The 24906-nt window shown below is 42.4% G+C and overlaps 1 protein-coding gene across 1 annotated transcript in view; it reads right to left on the bottom strand.

Moving 5' to 3' along the window:
• The window catches only part of SLC9A9 (solute carrier family 9 member A9), a 626265-nt gene that overhangs the window by 307617 nt on the left and 293742 nt on the right, over positions 1-24906 (bottom strand). The window contains exon 8 of the mRNA XM_002716580.6: positions 22645-22750. Within this exon, the coding sequence (XP_002716626.3) occupies positions 22645-22750 (106 nt within the window). The remainder of the gene's footprint in view (positions 1-22644; positions 22751-24906) is intronic.

The raw sequence follows: 24906 nt of genomic DNA, 5'->3' as shown, positions 1-24906 counted from the left end.
GTAATGAAAAGCTTATTGAGGGCAGAAAGCCCCACTGGTCCTTAACCCTTATTAGTACAGGGCACAAGGTAGGAACTCCATGATTATTAGTAGAATAAATAAACATTTTATCCCTGTCGAACAAGTAAGACATTAAAGTAGTTTACTAAAGGTCATCCTGAAGGTAGCCAAGCTGAGATTCAATTTTCCAGGCTCCCCAAGCTTTGTTGCCTGTATTAGACCATTCAAGAATGTTTTAAGGCCTCTTAGGTGATTGAAAATAAATCATTTCTGATATCCAAAGCAAACAGAGATTTGAGGATGAAGACTATGCATCTGAGCTGGCTGGGTTTGTCATTTCAGTATATTTTTTCCTAGTGATTCTATTGGGTTTTGTTTCCTTGCCTCCAGTAGAGCACTAATAGGCCATGTTCCAGCTCAATACTTTCTGAGTTTTTTGAGCATAGATACACCATGTAAACAACAAGTGATGAAGACTGTGCCTATATGACAAGAGGCTCAGGGTTGTAACAACACAGTCAATCCGACCTTTAGTATTAGTATACATAACCATAATTCTATTGCTTGGCAATTGATGAAACCACACAGATTACTGTACCCAGCAGGACTTTACAAGCCACACACACTGAAAATGTCTCGTCCAGACACATCCATCATGGTAGTTTTCTCTCACTCACAGTGTTGCCTTTTGCAGTTTCAGTTACCCATGGTAAACTGCACCTCCAAAATATGAGGTGGAAAACTCTAGAACTATTTTAAACAACTTCTATTATACTATATTTTACAATTGTTCTGTACTATAGCTATTGCTGTTAATTTTTATTATGCCTATTTTTTAAACTTTTATTTAATGAATATAAATTTCCAAAGTACAGGTTATGGATTACAATGGTTTTTCTGCCCCAATAACTTCCCTCCCACCCTCCCCTCTCCCACTCTCTCCCCCTTCCGTTCACATCAAGATTCATTTCCAATTCTCTTTATATACAGAAGATCAATTTAGCATATATTAAGTAAAGACTTCAACAGTTTGCACCCACACAGAAACACAAAGTGTAAAATACTGTTTGAGTACTCGTTATAGCATTAAATCACAATGTACAGCAATTTATGACAGAGATCCTACATGAGGAGTAAGTGCACAGTGACTCCTGTTGTTGACTTAACAAATTGACACTCTCGTTTATGGTGTCAGTAATCACCCTAGGCTCTTGTCATGAGTTGCCAAGGCTATGGAAGCCTTTTGAGTTTGCAGACTCTGATCATATCTAGACAAGGTCATAGTCAAAGTGGAAGTTCTCTCCTCCCTTCAGAGAAAGGTACCTCCTTCTTTGATGACCCGTTCTTTCCACTGGGATCTCACTCGTGGAGATCTTTCATTTAGGTTTTTTTTTTTTCCCAGAGTGTCTTGGCTTTCCATGCCTGAAATACTCTCATGGGCTTTTCAGCCAGATATGAATGCCTTAAGGGCTGATTCTGAGGCCAGAGTGCTGTTTAGGCCATCCACCATTCTATGGGTCTGCTGTGTATCTCACTTCCCATGTTGGATCACTCTCTCTCTTTTTTATTCTAGCAGTTAGTATTTGCAGACACTAGTCTTGTTTATATGATCCCTTCGACTTTTAGTCCTATCATTATGATCAATTGTGAACAGAAATTGATCACTGGGACTAGTGAGATGGCATTGGTACATGCCACCTTGATGGGATTGAATTGGAATCCCCTGGCACATTTCTAACTCTACCATCTGGGGCAAACATGTCCCAAATTGTACATCTCTTCCCTCTCTTATTCCCATTCATATATTTAACAGGAATCACTTTTCAGTTAAGTTTCAACACTTAAGAATAACTGTGTATTAATTACAGAATTCAACCAATAGTATTAAATAGAACAACCAAAAAAATATTAAAAGGGATAAAGTATTAAGTTGTTCATCAACAGTCAGGGTAAGGGCTGATCAAGTCACTGTTTCTCATAGTGTCCATTTCACTTTAACAGGTTTCCTCTTTGGTGCTCAGTTAGTTGTCACCGATCAAGGAGAACAAATGATATTTGTCCCTCTGGGACTGGCTTATTTCACTCAGCATGATGTGTTCCAGATTCCTCCATTTTGTTGCAAATGACCAGATTTCATTGTTTTTTACTGCTGTATAGTATTCTATAGAGTACATGTCCCATAATTTCTTTATCCAGTCTACTGTTGATGGGCATTTGGGTTGATTGCAGGTCTTAGCTATTGTGAATTGAGCTGCAGTAAACATTAAGGTGCAGACAGCTTTTTTGTTTACCAATTTAATTTCCTTTGGGTAAATTCCAAGGAGTGGGATGGCTGTGTTGTATGGTAGGGTTATATTCAGATTTCTGAGGAATCTCCAGACTGACTTCCGTAGTGGCTTGACCAGTTTGCATTCCCACCAACAGTGGGTTAGTGTCCCTTTTTCCCCACATGCTCGCCAACATCTATTGTTGGTAGATTTCTGAATGTGAGCCATTCTCACCGGGTTGAGGTGAAATCTCATTGTGGTTTTGATTTGCATTTTCTGATAGCTAGTGATCTAGAGTTTTTTCATGTGCCTGTTGGCCATTTGGATTTCCTCTTTTGAAAAATGTCTATTGAGGTCCTTAGCCCATCTCTTAAGTTGGTTGTTTGTTTTGTTGTTGTGGAGTTTCTTGATCTCTTTTTCTGGTTATTAATCCTTTATCTTTAGCACAGTTTACAAATATTTTTTCCCATTCTGTCGGTTGCCTCTTCATTTTCCTGACTGTTTCTTTTGCAGTACAGAAACTTCTCAATTTGATGCAATCCCAATAGTTCATTTTGGCTTTGATTGCCAGTGCCTCCAGGGTCTTTTCCAAGAAGTCTTTGCCAGTGCCAATATCTTGAAGGGTTTCTCCAATGTTCTCTAATAATTTGATGGTGTCAGGTCATAGATTTAGTTCTTTAATCCATGCTGAGTGGATTTTGTGTAAGGTGTAAGGTAGGGGTCTTGCTTCATGCTTCTGTACATGGAAATCCAGTTTTCCCAGCACCATTTATTGAATAGACAGTCCTTACTCCAGGAATTGGTTTTAGATTCTTGATCAAATATAAGTTGGCTGTAGATGTTTGGGTTGATTTCTGGTGTTTCTATTCTGTTCCATTGGTCTATCCATCTGTTTCTGTACCAGTACCATGCTGTTTTGATTACAACTGCCCTGTAGTATGTCCTGAAATCTGGTATTGTGATGCCCCCAGCTTTGTTTTTGTTGTACAAAATTGCTTTAGCTGTTTGAGGTCTCCTGCGTCTCCATATTAATTTCAGCATCATTTTTTCTAGATCTGAGAAGAATGTCTTTGGTATCTTGATTGGTATCGCACTGAATCTATAAATTGCTTTTGGGAGAATGGACATTTTGATGATGTTGATTCTTCCAATCCATGAGCATGGTAGATGTTTTCATTTTTTGGTATTCTCTTCTATTGCTTTCTTTAAGATTTTGTAATTCTCATCATAGAGATCTTTAATGTCCTTGATTAAGTTTATTCCAAGGTATTTGATTGTTTTTGTAGCTATTGTGAATGGGATTGATCTTAGCAGTTCTTTCTCAGCTGTGTTATTATGCCTAATTTAGAAATTAAACTATCATAGGCATATATGAGGGGTCTTCAAAAAGTTCACAGAAAATGCATATTATGAAAAGTTACCCATGTATTCCAGAATTTTTTCACCAAAATAAATTTGTCCCTGAATTCTATTTTTCATGAATTTTTTGAACTCCCTTCATATGTATAGAGTTCCATACTATCCACAGTTTCAGATGTGCACTGGGGGTCTTGGAACAGATCCCCTATATGTGAATGGTACCTACTATATTTATAAAAATTTTCTGCCATAGAAAAAGTCAGATGACAGCTTTCTACCAGCTAAATTTAGATTTTATTTGTCATTATGTTTCAGCATATCCATGCCTGCTAGTGCTGGCTGGGCTCCCGTTATGTGGGTTGTGTACAACTCTCTTAAATGCGTTGGATCTCATGTGGAAGAAAGGTGGTACTGGGCAAGTGTCCCTGGTGTCAGTCATCAAACCAGTGTCTCAGCCTCAAACCACAGGCTCTGTGATCCTGGCACTTTGGTTCCATGAGCCATGTTTCTTTTTTTTTTTTTTTTTCCCTTTCTTAAGATTTATTTATTTATTTATTTGAAAGGCAGAGTATGGCCGGCGCCGCGGCTCACTAGGCTAATCCTCCGCCTTGCGGTGCTGGCACACCGGGTTCTAGTCCTGGTCGGGGCACCGGATTCTGTCCCGGTTGTCCCCCTTCCAGGCCAGCTCTCTGCTATGGCCCGGGAGTGCAGCGGAGGATGGCCCAGGTGCTTGGGCCCTGCACCTGCATGGGAGACCAGGAGAAGCACCTGGCTCCTGCCATCGGATCAGCGTGGTGTGCCGGCCACAGCGCGCCGGCCGTGGTAGACACTGCAGGGTGAACCAACGGCAAAGGAAGACCTTTCTCTCTGTCTCTCTCTCTCTCACTGTCCACTCTGCCTGTCAAAAAAAAAAAAAAAAAAAAAAAAAAAAAGAAAGAAAGAAAGAGTTAGAGAGAGGCAGAGAGAGAGAGAGAGAGAAAGAGAAGTCTTTATTCGCTGATTCATTTCCCAAATGGCTGCAGCAGCCAGAGCTGGGCCAACACAAAGCCAGAAGCCAGGAACTTCTTCCTGGTCTCTCACGCAGGTGCAGGGACCCAAGCACTTGGGCTATCCTCTATTGCTTTCCCAGGCCATAGCAGAGAGCTGGATTGGAAGAGGAGCAGCTGGGACTCGAATTGGCACCCATATGGGATACTGGCCCTGCAGGCGGCGGCTTTACCTGCTACGCCACAGCACCAGCCCCGTCCAGCCATGGATCCTTTTGCCGGTGCTATTGGGTTCTGCCAACGAGAAGCCTCACAGAGAGGCTGGACAGCTAGAGAGGAGGGACGAACTTGCTGCTCACTGTTTGCTCATCTGGTAGCTGCAGCTCAGCGATGCTTCCTCACCCTGGTTCTGACAGCTGGATCCAGCTTCTTTTCCTGTTTATTTTTGTTTTCTTCTATAATGTCAACCTCAGAGAAAGCAGCTGGATCTCAGCCCAGCAGTTCCCTCTCAAGTCCTTTTACATTCATTTCCCTTTGTTTGTGTAGTCCTGGCGTTCACATGTACTCTCTGTAATCACTGCCTGTCTGTTTGCTCACTGCCCCCTATTTTGCTTCTTCAGCTCTCTATCACCTGTTCTCCCAATTCCCTGAATTATGCTCTGCCAGCAGCCATGTGGTTTCCCTTTTACTGCATGAATCTTGACTGGTACTCTCTTCTGGGGCCCTTCTCACTCCAAGTGTTGATGATTCTCTGCTACTGGGAAATAAGATCCACTCATATCTGCCCTATTACAATTGGGACAAAGGGGGGTCACCAATTGCAGGTGAGATATTGTGCCAAGTCCCAGAAGCCTGGACTAATGATCTTTTCAATCCTCCCTATGGTTGGAATTGATATTTTTTAAAAAGTGATGTGAGTTTGAGCCTTTAGATTAGTTGGGGACAGTTACAGGTTAGGCCTAGAACTATAAAGGAGGCATAGCACAGACTCAGACATTTGTCTTCTATGGTGGGCAAGCCTACAATGGAGTGGCTCCCTTATGCTGTGAAAAATCTCCCCACCATCTGAAATGTTTGTGCTGATTCATCATCAGCCAGGACTCTTGTAGAAAGGATTCTTCTTAGAGTGGAAATCGGGATTCCTCAAATGCTGTGCGACTGTCATTTTCCTATGAATTATTTCATTAATTCACTAGGATTAACACTTCAATTTAATCTTTTTTTAAAGTCCAGAACAAAGAAGCCATAGTTTGTCCACACAAAATCTTTAGAATCTAGACAGTACAATCTCCTCAATAAGCAAAGATGAAATTTATAGATATTTAATATTCTTTCTATTTTAGACAACTCTTCCAAAGTAAAATTTGAAGGCATAATTATCATATCTTGTACTCATCAAAACTCATTTTTAAAAACTATGCTTTGAAGCTTCAGGACAAATTCAGGAAGTCTTCTCTGGGTATGAAAGGATGTTTCTCAATCTCTAGACCACAAACTTCCAGGTCTTGGGACATGGGAAATGGTAAATTCTGATGTTTCCACCTAAGCTGCAGAAGCTGTTCACCCCTGGGATGCCCACTTCCTTTAATCTTTTCTCTTCCTGCTGTTTCTCACCCATCTGTCTTGCCTGTTTTCATCACTTTCAGGCTGCACTTAATTTACAGGTTTTATCACGGGCTTCTCCATACATCAGAAGGCCCTTGACTCCATCTGGAAGCTCAACTTTGGGCCAAGAAATCTGCACAAAGGAAGAGAGATTACCAGTCTCTACCCAGTGCCCCTCAAATGTTAATAATGTACATTTGACTCGCCAGATCACCTGGGGAACTTGTTAAAATGCAGATTTTGTTTCTGTAGATTTAGAGTAGAGCCCCAAATTCCCCATTTTTATGCTATCAGGGGATGTCTATGCTGCTGGTCCTTTGGACCACACTTTCAGAAAATGAGTCTCTGACCAACAGGCTGACACTAAGTATCAACTCGTGCTTGCTAAAACTTGGCCTTGATCTTCTCAAGTCCTGAAGACTTGGTGTGTTCTCAACTCTTTAGTGCCCTGGGATAACAACAACAGTTTTTGTCCCCCTTTTTCTTAGCTTATAAAAGTCTTTTGCTAACTTCGAAAAGTATTTTAAAACCATATCTATATCTTTATTCCTATATCGATGCATATATATATATATATATATATATATATATATGAATGTCCGATACTCAAGCTAACTCTTGAAATTCTGGTACTTCACGTTAGAATCGTCTAAGTTTCTGTGTGTATATAGTTCTGCTTTTCTTTCTCAGAATCGGCCTGGTTCTATAAAGCAATTTTAGTTTCAGGGAGTAATTATTATCTAGAACATCTGAACGGTTTTAAAATTATAGATTTTTTCTTCACTTAAAACTTATTTTCTTTTAATCCCAGCAATACTAGAATGTGAAAGAAATACTTACATGGAATAAAAGTTTTGACATATTTAACCATTACACAGTTCAATAAATATTCCCTCCAAAGTAAACAAATCACAATTATTTGATCATGTTAGGAAAAAAGTGATACATTTTACTGCAGTGTTATAAGATTAGAAATTAATACAAAGGTATAGTTAAATAAGTGTATCCACTGGAGATTTTATGCATTCTTCTGAATAATATTGGGATTGAAGATGAAATAAGATTTGAAATTTTATCTTGTTTAGAAAGAAATGAGAAGTGTATACTACATTCCCTGTTAATGCCAATGGGATAAAAACCATATGATTACTTAGAGGAAATTTATAGCCTTACATGCATTTTTCAGGGGAACAAAAGATAGAAAATAAATGAGCTGTTTGCCTCAAGAATACAGACAAGAGACATAAAAGTGAACATGATGTAACTAGAATAAAACAATTTGTAAAAATGAGAAATCAGCCAGAGAGAACATATAAAAAAGTAGAGTTGGTCAGTGAAGTCAACAGTTGTAAAATAATGGTGTTCTATGCCTTTTAGACCCTGGGGTCTCTCCTATCTCTGACCTTCCCAGCTGCTGTTCTTGGGCTTTGATGCAGGTATAAAAGAGGTCAATGGCCAATGGCCTCACCCTTCCAAGGCTCAGTTTCTTCATGTGGCTGCCACTCACCTATCTGACTGGTGTGTTCTGAGTATAAAGTAATAAACTAGGGGGCCGGCGCTGTGGCTCAGCGGGTTAACACCCTGGCCTGAAGCGCCAGCATCCCAGGTGCCGGTTTTAGTCCTAGCTGCTCCTCTTCCCATCCAGCTCTCTGCTATGGCCTGGGAAAACAGTAGAAGATGGTTCAAGTCCTTGGGCCCCTGCACCCACGTGGGAGACCAGAAGAAGCTCCTGGCTCCTGGCTTGGGATCAGCACAGTTCTAGCCATGGCAGCCAATTGGGGGGTGAATCATCGGATGGAAGACCTTTCTCTCTTCTCTCTCTCTCTCTCTCTCTCTCTCTCTTTCTCTCTCTCTCTCTCTGCCTCTGTTCTCTCTGTGTAACTCTGATTTTCAAATAAATAAATAAATCTTTAAAAAAAGTAATAAACTAAACATGTCACTAAGAAGTGAATACAAGATTTTGCTATAATTATTAGAAGTAGATAAGAGGAAGAAGAATGAAAGAAGGAATAACTTGGAGAAGCTCATTTCAGGAATAAACATTGTGACGTGTTTGTTTAACAACTTGCTGGAGAATAAAATAGTATATGCTTCACACATTCTATGCCCTTAATCATTATTTGTTGCTCTCACTTCTCTTTTAACTTCTGCCTCAAAGGAAGTGGGTAAAAATGTCTTCCTGATTCATAGTACTTCAAACATAGACAATTCTAACATAAGATACCAGAATTTCATGAGTTATCTTGGGTATTGGCCATTCATTCACATGACTGCCACTTATCCACTGAGATCCTAGGATGAGCATAGCATCAGTCACCGACTTGGGGAACACAAGAATGAACAATCCCAGACACAGGTCCCAGCTAGCTTCATGTCTCCCCACAGAGAAAAAATGTACATAAAGGCATCTAATACTGGTTATAATGTGATAGGTGACCAGAAATAGGAACTTCTGTCTGGCTAGAAAAGGCAGGAGACAGAGGGGAAAGGTGGTTTTTTTTTTTTTTTTTTTTTTTTTTTTGAAGGCGTAGAGTCATTTGGATCTTGAAAGATGAGGCATTGGGGAAAAATGATTCACAAGTTGAGAGGTAGGAAGCTGTTGGACTTTACCAACATGTACTTTACCAACATAACTTGAGTATTAATCCATAAGAGATAGGAAATAAATGCATGCTATATTAATTTATTATAATTTTATGAATACAAAATTTAATAGAACAAATGAACTATATGTTCAGTTGCAAACTCATTACTATAAGTATAAAGTATTTATCATACATGTTTTGTTAGTCCTAGTATTCAAAAAAATTAGAAACATGAAATATGTAGTATGTGTAACCTCTGCTGGGAAGACATTTGTTCATTTTCTTTCCCAACAAAGGTAAAATCTGATCGTTTTCTTTTCATCTTTGCTGGAAAAACAAGTAGTCATTAAATGCAATGCCCATGTTGCATGTGTAAGATCATGGGTTCAAGCTGTATTTATGGGGTCCCATGGCAATGACAAATGGAATCAGGGACACACATGTGGGTCTGCATGGGGTGGAGCCTGCCCCCAAATTTCTGGAAACTAAAATAAATAAGCAGCACTGAAAGAAATAAGGAAGTGGCCTTGAGAAAATAATGAGAGTGTCTGAGTCATGTTTGTGCACAAGATTTCCTTTCAGTGTTTGCCCAGCGAGATTTCAGTGGTGGGCAAGATCCCCCAACGGTTGGCTGCCAGGACTCATTTATGCAATTTTGAATAAGGACTTGAACCAGCACTTTCTGACACTAGCTAAGAGAACTGTTTTGAGAAACCACAAAGAAGCCCACAGTTCAATTCAAGTTAATTGGCAAGTAAAGAAATTTAGGAAACCGCGTGAGGAGCTCCACATTCTTCAGAAGAAATAATGATTCTCTTTGCAAGCAAGTTATTTCCAGAGAGATCGGTTTTCAGGGGAAAACTGATGTCTTTTGTTTAAGAGAGCAGCATCTATACTTTCCTCCACGATCCCACTTCTGGACCCTCGTGAGGATTAGCGTTACTAAATATTGTGCGTGTCTATTGCATACATGATCAAAGTTCAATGTGTGTTTGTAAATTATGTAAGAAAAATTTACCACCTTGGGAGTCACGAGACCCAGGATCTATGTGGTCATAGTTCAGATGCTTAACTACCTGGGTGACTGGTGTAATTTAAATTCATTGCTTGATCCATTGTTTTTGCCTCATTAACTTGAGGAAGGTCTGAAATTGGGGTGTGTAAGACAATCTACTGAAGGATAGAATACAACGACTTCATCATTTTAATCAGCATTTTTGTGTATTCTAAAGTAATATGGGGAGGGGGACACATCTGGCTCAGAGGTTAAGTTGCTTCTGGGGTGTCCACATTCCATGTCAGAGTCACTGGGTTCAAATCCCAGCTCCTCTGCATTCAAATCTAGTTTCCTGCTTTTCTGCACCCTGGGAGGTAGCAGGTTGGGTCCCTGCCACTTATGTAGGAGACCCAGATTGGGGTCCCAGATCCTGGCATTAATCTGGCCCAGCCCTGAGATTTGGGGAGTGAAGCAATGGATGGAAAATCTGTAACTTTCTGCCTTTCAAATAAATAAAATAAATTTAAGGTAATATAGGGTGGATGCTTGGCACAACAGTGAAGTTGCCATTTCGGATGCTGGCATCCCACATTCCAGCTAAAGCGCAGATTAGGAGGCAGTGGGTGATGACTCAAGCTATTGGGTCCCTGCCACGCACATGGGAGATCAGGACTGAGTTCCCAGCTCATGGTTTCAGCCAGGGGAGTTAGCCACCGGATTTAAGATCTCTCTCTGTCTCTGTCTGTCATGGTTTCTCTGTTTTTCAAACAGTTTAAATTAAAATAATAGTAATATAGTTGCTTTTAAGGGAAAAAATAAATACACAAGCACGTGGTACATGATAAACCTGTGGTTTTTTGCCAGTGAGAGTCCAGCAACTCTGGCAAACTCTGCTGTAAATAACCATTAAGTATCTTGCTATTTTAAATGCCTGTGACATGATTTGTTCCTTTTTTATACTACTTCAAGGACAGCGTGTACAGAATAGAAGGGTTGCATGGAGCCCCGCAGCTTCACACTGACTTCTTGTGAACTGGATGACGCAGTATCTCCCTCTGAACCCAGACCTCCTGGAGGGCTGGGGCCAAGGCCCTCTTCTTGTATAGCCTCTGACCTACAACACTGCTCAGCAGACACTTGGTGCACAAATGCAGGTTTGTCAAAGGAATACATCTGTCTGCTTTGAAGAAATGTCTGTCTGCTTTGAAAAGAGAACACGAACAGATTAGTTCTTGGTGCTCACATGCAAATAGGTACTTATGTTGATTTATTACTGGCAGGATCCATTTTCTTCTTTTATGTAAAGCTTCTTATTCTAGGCTATTGTCACCTACAACCTCTGCTATGGATATTATTCCATAGTTCTTGTCTCATTAAAGGTTGATGAAGCCTTCAGATACAGAAGCAGAAAAATAAATGTCTGTCACACACAGCATGATTTTCCTTGACACTAAATGCAGACTTGAGGGGCTTCTAAGACTGGAGAGTATTGCATTTTTGGACAGAAAATATTGATTATATCATCAGAACACAGAAAAAGAGTACAAAAGAAAAAAATGTGTCTTGCGCTCAGACAGTACTCTGAGGGGTTTGGAGGTTGATGAGTTATTTTTCCATGCCACACTTTTATTTATTTTTGATCTAGTAAAAAGAGATATTTCTGACAGGTTTCCTACCATCCCTGAAAGTGAACCTGGAACTTAGAAGGCAAAGCTCTAATGAAATGGAAAACTCCTTCAGGGAATATGAAAGAATCCAAGTTTCCAAAAAGTGTGATTATGTGGTGTTCACCACATTTGGCAATTCCATAGTCGGCAGGTTAATCACGACTCCGTGGAAAGTAAGAGCGCCAATGTAGAAACATCATGAATCTATGCTCCTATTTCTAGCTCCTCCAGTGCAGAAGGTACACAGGAATTTAGGCATGAATTTCATGACTATGTTTCAAGGTTCATAAATTTCCACTTAAAACAAAAATCTCCTATGTAAATTCATAATGCAGCAGTGAGGACTTATGAAAATCAGCTGGAGATCTGGATCAGAAAATCCTTTTTCACTTAGATTCCTGGCATTTCGATTCAAGTTTTGGCATTCATCAGATTTATTCTCCTGCCACCCTTGGCTCTTCAATTCCCCTGACTTTGGAGTTGGCTGACACATCTACACCAATGTTGCTTAAATCTCCAATCAGCATTCTCACTCCAGATGTCCACTGCACTTGTCCATGTGGATGTTTCACACTTATGTAGAGTCCTAAATGTCCAGGCAGGAACTAACTGCCATGTTCCCCTTCCTCCTGCATTTTGGTGAAGTGAACCATGGATCCAGTTGATGTGGGCTGGGAACTATCCTGGAGTCTTATCTCCTTCACCTATGTGTTAGTTCTTTTTGCCATCTTCTGACAATTTTCTGTATGCCTGTGTAAGTTGCATGGGTTCTCTCATGGATAGAATTTTCTCAGGGCTGGTGCTGTGGCACAGTGGGTTAACGCCATGGCCTGAAGCACCAGCATCCCATATGGGCGCCAGTTCTATTCCCAGCTGCTCCTCTTCTGATCCAGCTCTCTGCTATGTCCTGGGATAGCAGTGGAAGATAGCCCAAGTCCTTGGGCCCCTGCACCTGCTTGGGAGACCTGGAAGAAGCTCCTGGCTCCTGGCTTCGGATCGGCGCAGCTTCAGCCATTGCGGCCATCTGGGGAGTGAACCATTGGATGGAAGACCTCTCTCTCTGTCTCTACTTCTCTCTGTAACTCTCTCAAATAAATAAAATAAATCTTAAAAAAAAAAGAATTTTCTCTTTTTCCTTATATCTCCTGGTACCGTGAGGAGATGTTAAATAATGGTGGAAAACATTCACAGTGAAGGAAGCAGAAGCAAATTTGTCCACTACTTGAGTTACATGTGCAGCTTCTTTGAACAGTGCTATCAAAGTGCAGGTGTGAGTTAATGAGTTATTATGCGAGGAGGTATACTCCACACCTGTGTTTGTTGAGATGGCATGGTTGCATATTTACCCTTAGTTCAGTGAGCTCGTTAAGTAATCCCCAAGAGAATTTTGGATGCCTATTTCTGCAGATTGAATGCCTAATATTTTGACCCTACAAGCTTTATTTTTGGCTTGGCAAACACTCACTGTACCTCATTTGTTGGTGAATTGTTGCCCAACTTGGATTCACATGATCCTGTCAATACACAAGCAGGAGCAATTATAAACTATGAGGCATGGGCTAATGATGTGCACTTAGAAGTTAGAACTGGACAGATTTCTTTTGAGAGACAATTTGAGCTAAGTCTCCTCTTGGCAATTTATTTACACAGCTCCAGAAATATTATTTTCCATCCAATCAGGCAATGCCTCAGTGGTAAGCCAAATGGAACATATTCACCTCTGAGCTAAAAACTTTCCTAAGAGTTTTAAACCATTTTCTGCTGAACCTAAAGATGATGGAAATGAGAAGGAATGTACCAAGTTACCTTCAGATCAAAGGAGTCCCAATACATCCAGTCATAGTCACATCACTTGGAAATCTTTCCCCTTGTCTACTGTGAAAAAGGGACTCCTTCACATTCTCCTTCTCCTGACTGCTTCGCCTACAAAAGCCTTTTAAGAACTGACCTGAGGGGCCGGCACCATGGCTCACTTGGTTAACCCTCCACCTGCGGCGCAGGCATCCCATATAGGAGCAGGATTCTAGTCCCAGCTGCTCCTCTTCTGATCCAGCTCTCTGCTGTGGCCTGGGATAGCAGTGGAGGATGGCCCAAGTGCTTGGGTCCCTGTACCCGCATGGGAGACCAGGAAGGGGCGCCTGGCTCCTGGCTTCAGATTGGTGCAGCTCCAGCCGTAGCGGCCAATTAGGGGGTGAACCAACGGAAGGAAGACCTTTCTCTCTATCTCACTTTCTCACTGTCTATAACTCTACCTGTCAAATTATAAAAAAAGACCTGACAGATAAGCAATGGCTGATCTTCCAGGTGTCAGCTCTTCCTCAGCATGACAAGGTCATTGGGCCCTTGTGACTTGAGAGCGATAGAAGAACACCCTGGATGATAGGACTGAGAAGGTTTAAATGCAGGCCGGCACCGTGGCTCACTAAGCTAATCCTCCGCCTGCAGCGCCGGCACACCAGGTTCTAGTCCCGGTCGGGGCGCCGGATTCTGTCCCGGTTGACCCTCTTCCAGGCCAGCCCTCTGCTGTGGCCAGGGAGTGCAGTGGAGGATGGCCCAGGTGCTTGGGCCCTGCACCCCATGGGAGACCAGGAAAAGCACCTGGCTCCTGGCTCCTGCCATCGGATCAGCGCGGTGCGCCGGCTGCAGCGCGCCGGCCGCGGCGGCCATTGGAGGGTGAACCAACGGCAAAGGAAGACCTTTCTCTCTGTCTCTCTCTCTCACTGTCCACTCTGCCTGCCAAAAAAAAAAAAAAAAAAAAAAGGTTTAAATGCATGGTTGTGTTCATGCTTGTGTGCTGATGCTTCCTTCTTTCAGACCCTTGGCCAACTCCTTAGTGAAGAGACCAAGGTTACTCGTTTTTACCCTTCTACATTAAAAACAGTTTTAGAGACCTTTATTCTCTGGACTCAGAAGGCTCAAAAGCATTACTCAGCAACCAGGATAGTCTTTTCCTTCATAGTTTTACATGCTGATATTCTTATTTTCCTTTTTTTTTTAAGGCAGAGAGAGAGAAAGAAGAAGGAGAACTCAACCCAGGTCTCCCACATGGTTGATGTTAGTACAATAGTGCTGTCTTATTTGTGGTGCCATTGCTGGCTCTGGCCCCCATTGCCATCTTGCACAGTAAGCTTCAGTCCCAAGCCCAGCCTGGCTCACTAGATGTCAGGTGACCAAATGGCTCAACCACAAGCATCAGCTCCACTTCCACCCTAATGGGATTCGTTGCTCCCACTTGCCTACTCCCCACAAGAGTGTAACAGGACCTGCTTCCCACACGTGCTCTCTCTCTCGACCTTTCTTGCTCTGCTCTCTTGCCTCTCCCTCCAGCCTGTCAGGTTTTCCACCTGACAATAAAACCTTTCCTTCAACTCCAGTGTTTGGTGTGTTTTGTGGTGGCCTTTCGGTTAGCAGAGACCCCAAGTACTTGAGCCATCAACTGCTGCTTTCCCAGGTGTGCATTAGTAGGAAGTTGAACTTGGGATTGGGGCTGAGGCTCAAACCCAGACATTCCAATATGGGATGCATGTACCCCAAGTGGCATCTGAAACATTGTGCCAAATGCCTGTCTATATGTTTATTTTCTTAGATGGACATCATCCTAAGCTGAGAAAATAGTGGGATATCCTGCCCAACTTTGCGTATGAGAAAATGAGGCATGCTCATGGCCTCCTTCCTCTGCCTTTGCCTCTGATGGATATAAAATAGGCCCCAGGAATCTAAAAGCAGGAGCTGCTTTCATTATGGCACTGCCTGAATACAGGGAAAATCATTAGACGTGGTGTCAGTGTTGCCCATTAGGAATGGTACTCGTTGGGTGTTTAATGATGGTCCCTGAAAGTTTGCTGCTGGCAAAACCCTGACCCCCAAAGTCTCAGCTGGGAAACAGATCATAAAAATGAATTTTCAAACAACCTGTCCAGCTGTGCTTTTTTGGTTGTCTTTATAAACTGAAAAGCAGCGTCTATGACAGGATTCAATTCCATTAGAGATTATGCTATAAATAATACTGCTGAATTATTTTCAATATTCAATTTAAAATAATGGCTCAGTAACCTAATGACTTTCAGAAAATAGGCCTCTGCACAGGAAAGATTCTACCTGATCAGAAGCCAGGGGGGCACGTGTCCCAGGCACTGTATGCGGCGAACACCTCAGGGTCATGTATTTACTCAGAGCCACATTCTGTGTCAATTCCTTTCTGTGAGAAAATAACAAAAATCCTTCTACTTTAGCAGTGAAGTAAAATGAGATGCCAATTAACAGGGAGATTTAGTCCAATCCCTCAGCAAGTCAGCTGAGGAGCCAGGAACCAGAGACATATTCCTCAGGGGCCGATTTTGTAAGTAGGGCAGACACACTCAGGTATATTCCCTTCTTTCCAAGCCTTGTGAGGAGCACCCAAAGTCCTGTTCTGTGTACATATCCTTATCCCCTAGAAAGGGATCTCACCTGCATCTTATACTCTGCCCAGTCTTCCCAAATACAAGTTTTCTCCAACTGCACTTGCTTCTTTCCAATAGCATAGAATCAGACTTCTGCATATTAGAAATGCCAACCTTCATTTGCATGTCTAAAAGCCACTTGTTTCTGTAAGACCGAGTTCTTCTATGTGACTATTGAACATCTGCAAGTGCGATTTCCAAGAGACTGAGAAGGCTGCAAATGTGGCCCTTGAAGTAAAAGACGATCCAAATAAATCAAATAATCATCATCAAATTAGTAACAACTGAAAGTGAAAGCAGGCAATGTGCTAATGCGCAAGCCCCCTCCTTCCTGAAGTGTTCATAATGAATCTGATAAGGAGCTGAATTGACGAGCATAATGAACGCTGTGCAAACTGTCTTAAAAGCTGGATTCTTTTTGTTTGTCTATCATCACGCACCTGGCTTCAGATGGTCCCAAGTACCCCCACTCAGAGACTGAGCTGTCTTGAAGCCTCTCTTCCCTTCTCATCTGTCTCCAACTTCCACAGTTTCTTTGTTGAAGTATCTTGTGGATTATTCTTTCCTTGTAACATTTATGTTTGGAAGCAATAAAAATGGACTTCTGGCTTCCATTATCAACAAGGAATTTATTGGAAGGAAGTGTGATAGATCTCAGAATAGAGACATCAAGGCGCCTCCAGGGATCTGGTGGCAGCCATAAATACAGGGTCTCCATAGGGCTCTGCCCGTGGAAAGAGCAGGTGCCATCCGTTACACATTCTCCCTTCTCCTTCCCAAATCCTCACATCCCAGGGAGAGCGTCTGCTTTACCTGGCTTCACACAATCTCATTTCCTTTGGCAGGGGAGGGTGGGACACCATGAATAACAAAATGTTATCTAGTGGAAGCGGGAAGGTGGTTCCCTAAGAAACATCAGGCTATGATTGCTAGGGAGGTGAACAGATGCTGGGGAGCCCAAACCAACACTTGTGCCCCAAATTCCTCCTGACGGGACTCTTCCCATCCTTCCCACATGGCTCTATTTTTAACTTGAGAGCTGGCAGAAATTACAGATTATTGAAGTTTTTTAAATTTTTTAATTTATTTGACAGAGGGCCGGCGCCGCAGCTCAGTAGGCTAATCCTCCGCATTGCAGTGCCGGCACACCGGGTTCTAGTCCCGGTCGGGGCGCCGGATTCTGTCCCGGTTGCCCCTCTTCCAGGCCAGCTCTCTGCTGTGGCCAGGGAGTGCAGTGGAGGATGGCCCAAGTGCTTGGGCCCTGCACCCCATGGGAGACCAGGAGAAGTACCTGGCTCCTGTCATCGGATCAGCACGGTGTGCTGGCCGCAGCGTGCCAGCCGCGGCGGCCATTGGAGGGTGAACCAACGGCAAAGGAAGACCTTTCTCTCTGTCTCTCTCTCTCACTGTCCACTCTGCCTGTCAAAAAAAAAATTTTATTTGACAGATAGAGTTAGACAGTGAGAGAGACACAGAGAGAAAGGGCTTCCATCCACTGGTTCACTCCCCAGATGGCTGCAACAGCCGGAGCTGTGGGATCTTAAGCCAGGAGCCAGGTGCTTCTTCCTGGTCTCCCATGTGGGTGCAGGTGCCCAAGCACTTGGGCCATCCTCCACTGCCTTCTCAGGCCACAGCAGAGAGCTGGACTAGAACCTGGCGCCCATATGGGATGCTGGCGCCGCAGGCGGAGGATTAACCTAGTGCGCCACGTTGCCGGCCTGATGATGCATCCTTTCCCTGATGTATGGATCCTCTCTCTGAAATTCTGACCAGTGAACATAAAGAAATTGTAGGAATATTTTTACTTTAATAATATTATTACTACTCCATAAGGCGGTCTGTTATTCAGATGATGGGAACTTTTGCTTTTGTTGAGCAAAATTCACGCATTCTATTACTCAAAAGTTATCTGTTGAGTGCTAAGGATGCTGTGGTCACACTGGGAATGCTGAGAAAGCCTTCCTGCACCTGCTAGTCTTTTACAGCTTCTGTTCATCAATCCTAACGCTGCACATCAGCTCTAGATCTATGTCTCAGAAATACAGAGTAAATAAAAAAGTAGTGAAACCTACATGCATATATACAAAAATGAATTAGAAGCTATAATCACAGAAGTTCCTATTCATTATAACATCTTAAAATATAAAGTAGTTAAAAAGATATTTAACAAGAAATTATAAAATTATAAAAATTTTACTGAGGGTCATAAAATGAGGGACTCAAATAAATAGAGACATATAATATATTCCTGGGTGGGAAGACTGAATATTATAAAACGATCTCGTCTCTTCAAATTAATCTAAAAATTTAATGTACCCACAATTGTAATACCAAAGTTATTTTCTGTATGGAATCTGACAACTTAGTTTCAAGTCCATCTGGAGTACTAAATATGTGAGTATAGCATAAGGACTTTTGAAAGTGGGGAAGGGGTGTGAGAGATTGATCTACTAGATATTAAAATGAAGCATGAAGCTGAAATAATTAAAATGGTGAAAATCAAAAGCTCAGTGGAACAATGCAAAGGGTCTACAAAATGTGCATAGAAAATGTACAGTATGAAAAAACTATGCATGGATTTCAATTTTTTCCCACCCAAATAAACATGTGATTTAATTCCATTTCCCAGGAACCTTCTGAAGTCTCAACATATACACACAGTATATGTACATGCACACACAGACATTTAAATTCATAGGAAAAGGTTAGCAGGCATTAAAGCAAGCGACTCAGCATCTGGAAAGAATATTAAATCTCTACCCCATAACTCACATCAAAACAAATCCTAATGGGATTCTAGTGCAAACTAATGCCAGACAACTATTAAAAGAAAGTACACATGCACACTAAAATGATTAATAATATTTAGCATGGAGGGAGTGAGTTAGTGAGTGCTCTTTTATATTGTTTTGGGGGAAATAAAAGGGATACACATCTTCTAGAGGAAACATTAAAATTTTAGTTTTACTAGCACAGAAATTTTATTTTTAGGCAGTTACAGAAATAAAAATCCACATATCTTGCTATGAGGATTATCATTACAATAATATTAAAAACCATGAACAATGAAGATGTTGGTGGATAAAATATGGCAAGTTCATACATTCACTGTTAAGTTGCTGAATAAAAAATGCAAGCTACTTATTAAATCAAAAGTATAATGATCTATATATACATGACTAAATATTTAAGAGTATATATTTAATTGTGTGTATGTGTGTATAGGGATACAGTTATATATTAACAATAGTTATCAATAGGTGGTAAGAATATCAGTTATTGCAATTTTATTTTATGAATCTGCATTTTAAAAATTTTCTACAATTAATATGCATTATGTTGGGAATAAGAAAAAATGAAAAAAATTACGTGAAAACAGGTATCCTTTGTTTTGAAAATAGCAAAAACGTTTTTTTCAAATGCAATTTTATGTTAAGACTCAATTCATAGAAACAATAAGATGACCCAAGAGTGGCAGCCCTAGAGCCCTGCTCAGTGGTAGGTGTCCTTGAATGTCCACTGTGAAGGTCAGGATTCAGGGGGTCTACTGAGAAACTACTGCATGTTAACACCACCACTAGGACGCACATGATGTGTTGTAAGTGAACCCACAGGCCCCATGGTTGCTAGTTACCCCTATATTACTCACAGACTATTTAATAGCTTGTTTTATTTTAGTTCATCATATTGATTGTTGTACATTCATTTGTCAAGCATTTTTTAAAAACTTTATCAATTTTTGCATTGTACCATATTACTCTACCTGTAGACTAGAACTAAAAAGATGTTATCATTATATTGAAATGACTCTCATATGAATGATCTCAAATGTTATTAAAGGTTGATATGTGAAATGACTACATGATGAATGGATCTCCCTTTTCCTTCACATTATTATGAAATACATTGCCTATTCTGGTGTTCGAACGCAGTTATATAAGGATGCATGTGATAAATCCCTTAAAATTTTAATGTCATACAGAGTTTGCCCAGTTGTATAAATGAGACTTCCCTTCATAATGCTATACTACTCCTATGTAACTCATCATGTTTCCCTTTTAGCTTTGGCTGCCAGAAAGCTCAGAGCTATATTTATTGCCAAACTACAGCAATGAACAGCTGTCTAATTTTGCAGAAAAACTATCCCAGAGCACTTGAGTGTTTACCCTCCACTAAACGGTCCCATGATATGCATGGCTCATGTTATGAGTTGTCTCAAATTCAATTTGGAAACAGGCAAGGATTAAATAATAAACACACAAATATACAAGTAATTTGGACTAAGCAGGGTTGTTCTTCAGCAATAGAAAATGCTCAAATCTAGAATTTGTTTTTTCCAAATGCCTGTTAGGCATTTTGCCTAAATCTAGAGTATTGCTGGGTGTGGATCAGCCCTTGAGCACAGCCTTGGACATACAAGTTTTCCTGCTACTGAGGCCTGGATCTGCATTTGCACATCCCATTAGGCAGGCTTCTTAGAGGTAGCATACATGATTTCCAAAAAGGGTATCAGGTTGAAAGGAGTGGTAACAGAGCCAGGTGCAGATAAACTAGCAATTTATACAGTTTCCATAGACTGTGACCTTTAAAATGGTTCACAGAACAAGATCTTGCTGAAATGGACCAGGAAGTAAAAGACAACTTCCACACAGAGAAGAGAACAATTCTTAGGCAATGGTGTGTGTGTGTGTGTGTGTGTGTGTGTGTGTGTTGCAATGGTCAACATTAGACCAAAAAATATTAAGTGAGGACATTTCCATACTTTTCTGGAAGGTCAAATATGTATTCTTGTTAACATTTCTTAGATCATTTCACAAATTAAGTGCTGAATAAGGCATAGAATGTGAAAGAAAAAAAATTTTTTGGATGACTACAATTGCATGGTTTAGCTGCTTTTTTTCACGGGACATGTGTAGGCCAAAATGTACAATCTCCTTAGCAACTTCCTAAATGACGTGAAGGTACCAACACCACAAACTCTGTGTTGAGATGATTTGGGTACAAGAGCACCCAGCAGGGCAGAATCTGGTAATGTAGTCTTGATTATTGTGTCATATCAACTGGCAGGGTGACTTTCTATACCAGCAACATACACCCTTGATGTCTCTGGCAACAGCTCGGCCAGGGCAACTCTGTAGTAAGTTGGGTCAGCTGATTAGAGCAATAAAGTAACATCACTAAAAAGATTTGAAATGTTATTTACAAGAGAGCCAGAAACCAGCCTACAAGCAAATGAACAAGGCAGGCCCATGAGGCTCCAACTGTCTTTGCACTCTTTGAAAATCTGCTTAACATTCCACAGACAGAGAGTTCCACTCAAGGTAGAATGCATGGTGCCCAAGAGCCCAGGATCTGGAGTCACATTTCTTGGTTTTAAATCTCGGCTCCACCATTCATTGCTGGCTGAGAAAACTGCGAATACTTTCATACTTTGAGTCTCTCTGTCAATGAATGAGGTCATCTGTGAAGAGGAGCTAGCTCTACCCTCTCACTATGTGCCAATTATTATTACTATTTTACTAGTTGGCTTAAGACATCAGCTATTGAAATGCAAATACCCGGAGCCATATGTTAGTTACCAGTTCATCATTTAGCTGGCCTGGCATTTCACTACTTTAAAATCAGTTAGGATCAAGGAGGCAAGGAGAGACCCAGGATTGAAATCTGGGAGAAGCCGGAAACTAAGACCCAAGGAGAGACAGAGCTTTGGCATTCTGCTCGGGGCCTCAGTGATTCTTTTAGTTGGAGAAGCAACCCATCATTGCAGCTGCCCAAAGTGGAAACCCTTGCTGTAGTAGAAAGCAAGCCAATCTAGTCACTCAATTCAGATCACCCAGTCATAGCCCTCAAGTCCTTAGGGACTGCCCTTGTCTCTGTCAACTCTGTCACCTCAGAGGACTCTCTAAGAGGCGTCTTCAGAAACTTCATGAAAGATGTGTACTGGCAAAACAAACACACAAACAAAAGCTGTGCATGGATTTCTCAATTTGTACCAAAACGAATGTCTTTTAATTCTGTTTTCCGTGAATTTTTTTTTTTTTTTTTTTTTTTTTTTTACAGGCAGAGTGGACAGTGAGAGACAGACAGAAAGGTCTTCCTTTTGCCGTTGGTTCACCCTCCAATGGCCGCCGCGGCCAGCGCGCTGCGGCTGGCGCACCGCGCTGATCCGATGGCGGGAGCCAGGTACTTATCCTGGTCTTTCCGTGAACTTTTCTAAGTACCCTCCTGCGGTGACAGCCATGGACAGCAGAGCCCCCATGTCTGCTCCTTGTTTCCTGAGCCACCATGATGTAGTTGCAGAGATTTCGAACATGGATGTGTGGCCCCGTAAAGGCTGCCTGCATTTGGAACCTGCTGTGGAGAGCCATGGAAGGCCACCAGCCGCCGTCTCAGGGCAGGGTGTGCGGCCCGGCCCACTCTGAATAGAGACATGCATCCGTGAAGTCAGCCATCACCATTCAAGGTCAGTCACCTCGACATTCCCACCACCACCTCCCATCCAGCAAGGGAGGAGATGGAAGCACCTGGAGACTTTGTTAAGCTATTTATATAAAACAGGTGAGTTATAATTTGTTTTTCCTCCCAGGGTACCCAGGGGAGGCTGATTCTGATACAAACTATTCACACTCTGTTTCAGGGAGATGTCCTCTCACCTCCTGTTTGGTCAGGCAGGGGTACATAGCTAGACACACGCACATTCACACATCCCAGTCCCTGTGCGGCACGAAGCACTCACCTGTTAGGCCGGCGGCCTCTGCAGACAGGAAGGCGCTCCAAGAAAGGAGGAAAAACAGGCCTGTTTCCAGCATCGGGAACTCACAGAGTTTGGTAAATTTGGTCAAGTGATGAAGCTGTGTTAAGGGAAACAACAACTGCTTTCACAGCTAAGTCTCCTTCCTGACAGAGGGAAAATGATCCGTATTTGATGGCTTCAGAGGAAAAGGCCGATTTTCAGACCTGATTGGAAGGCTGTAACTCTCACCGGGACCCGCTCTGAAGGCCAGCATGCGATCCATGCTGTATGGGGAACTGAAAGTGCCTGCAAAAAAATTCAAATCTGTGTTCACGTAAAAATGATGTCTTATGAACAATACAAGGGTACTTCAAAAAGGCAGTGGAAAATGGGATGAAAAGAAATGTATTTTGTTGCAAAACACTTGAAATCCACACAGTTTTCCCTTGATATGCATTTTCCACAAACTTTTTGAAGACTCCTTGTAGAAGATCAGCTAGCTGTGGATAGAAAGCCTCTGGGGCCGGCGCCGCGGCTCACTAGGCTAATCCTCCACCTTGCAGCGCCGGCACACTGGGTTCTAGTCCTGGTCGGGGCGCTGGATTCTGTCCCGGTTGCCCCTCTTCCAGGCCAGCTCTCTGCTGTGGCCAGGGAGTGCAGTGGAGGATGGCCCAGGTGCTTGGGCCCTGCACCCCATGGGAGACCAGGAGAAGCACCTGGCTCCTGCCTTCGGATAGGCGGGGTGCGCCGGCTGCAGCGCCCAGGCCGCAGCCCACCGGCCGCGGCGGCCACTGGAGGGTGAACCAACAGCAAAGGAAGACCTTTCTCTCTGTCTCTCTCTCTTTCTCTGTCCACTCTGCCTGTCAAAAAGAAAAAAGAAAAAGCCTCTGGAATACAGCCCACAGAACTCTAGCAGACAAGGGAACGCAAAGCCCAGGACAGTGGGGCTGGGATATGACACTGCAGCTCATCAGCACCCAGGAGGCGCTGCTCCCCAGGGAAATGCAGACTGTGGGTCCGCGGCTTAGAGTCTCTCTGGGGATGGAAATAGGATTAGGAGGAGCAGTGAGATTCACAGACAGGGAATCTGCCTCTGCCCTCTTGGTGTAAGCATGTGGGAGAGAAGGTATGCTATGCTATGTCTAAGACCAGATACCCTTTGCTAGGCAATGGTTCATTTCTGCAGGAATGACACTTCTCGATGGTCTATAAATTGCAAATAGGACGAAAGGGTAATGATCCAGGCTGGGAAGAGAAAGGGATTTGGGATGATTACAAGGGGTATGTGACTAGTCAGAAAAAGCTACATTTAATTGCGTCCCTATTAGGCACAAAATGCCCTGACAAATAAGGAGATGGAATCATACTGCATTTTGTGCTTTTAGAATAAAATCTAAAGAAGATTTCATGTGAAGACACTTGAGCACTGGGGCAGGGAAGCAAAAGCATGACCTCTGGGGAGGATCTGGGTCTCTTTCTTGGCTCTGCTCATCAGTGTCTGTGTGACTTCTGAGCTGTATGATGACCTCTCTGAGCCTCATTCCTCTCTTATGGGACTTGGCAATGAAAATAATACTTGCTTCTGCATGTGGAGTGTGAAAGGAGATGTAGTGTGCTACAATGTTTTGGAAAGTTTTCGAAAGCACGAAGTACCATGAGGCAGCATGGCCTCTGGACAGCAACTCCACCTAGGTTCAAATCTACAGTCTCTGCTTAGACACCTGTCTGAATACGGGGCTAATGACACAACCCACCTCATAGCTATACAAACCAGCTAATATACGCACTGTCTCATGTGTACTGCAATAGGTACTCAGAGCAGTGCCAGGCATGCAACAAGCGATGTCTGTTTTCTCTGTTACTGTGACTTAAATGAACATTTTTGGGGTAATATATCTTTTTTGGAAATAGAATCTCTAAGATCTGGAAGGAATCATTTACCTGGGATGAGAAAGTGAAACCATTTTCAATATTCCCGTTTTCTTCCTTGGAGGGAAGACTTTGTTTCTAGTGGGTTTGTTGCTCTGAATTCTGCTCAGGCCCCTCTGAGCAACAGAGCATCAACCATCTACACAGCATTCGTTTCCTTCAGCCTCCTCCAGAAAGTAGCTCAGTTCTGGGTGGACTCCAAATCCAGAGCCCGGGAACCTGGGGAGATGCGCTCAGTGTGGATGAGGTGTGCACCTGCCCCCCTCACAGCCTGTGCTTGTAGCCCTGTTAACAGGCCGGCAAGTGCTACGCGATCAGTTGCGCCACTGTTAGCGA

Source organism: Oryctolagus cuniculus, chromosome 4 (assembly GCF_051225735.1).
Source record: "Oryctolagus cuniculus isolate XC-2025 breed Fujian yellow rabbit chromosome 4, ASM5122573v1, whole genome shotgun sequence".
NCBI classification, from domain to species: domain Eukaryota; kingdom Metazoa; phylum Chordata; class Mammalia; order Lagomorpha; family Leporidae; genus Oryctolagus; species Oryctolagus cuniculus.
The sequence above is the reverse complement of the archived record's forward strand: the minus strand, read 5'-3'. Positions and strand labels throughout refer to the sequence as shown.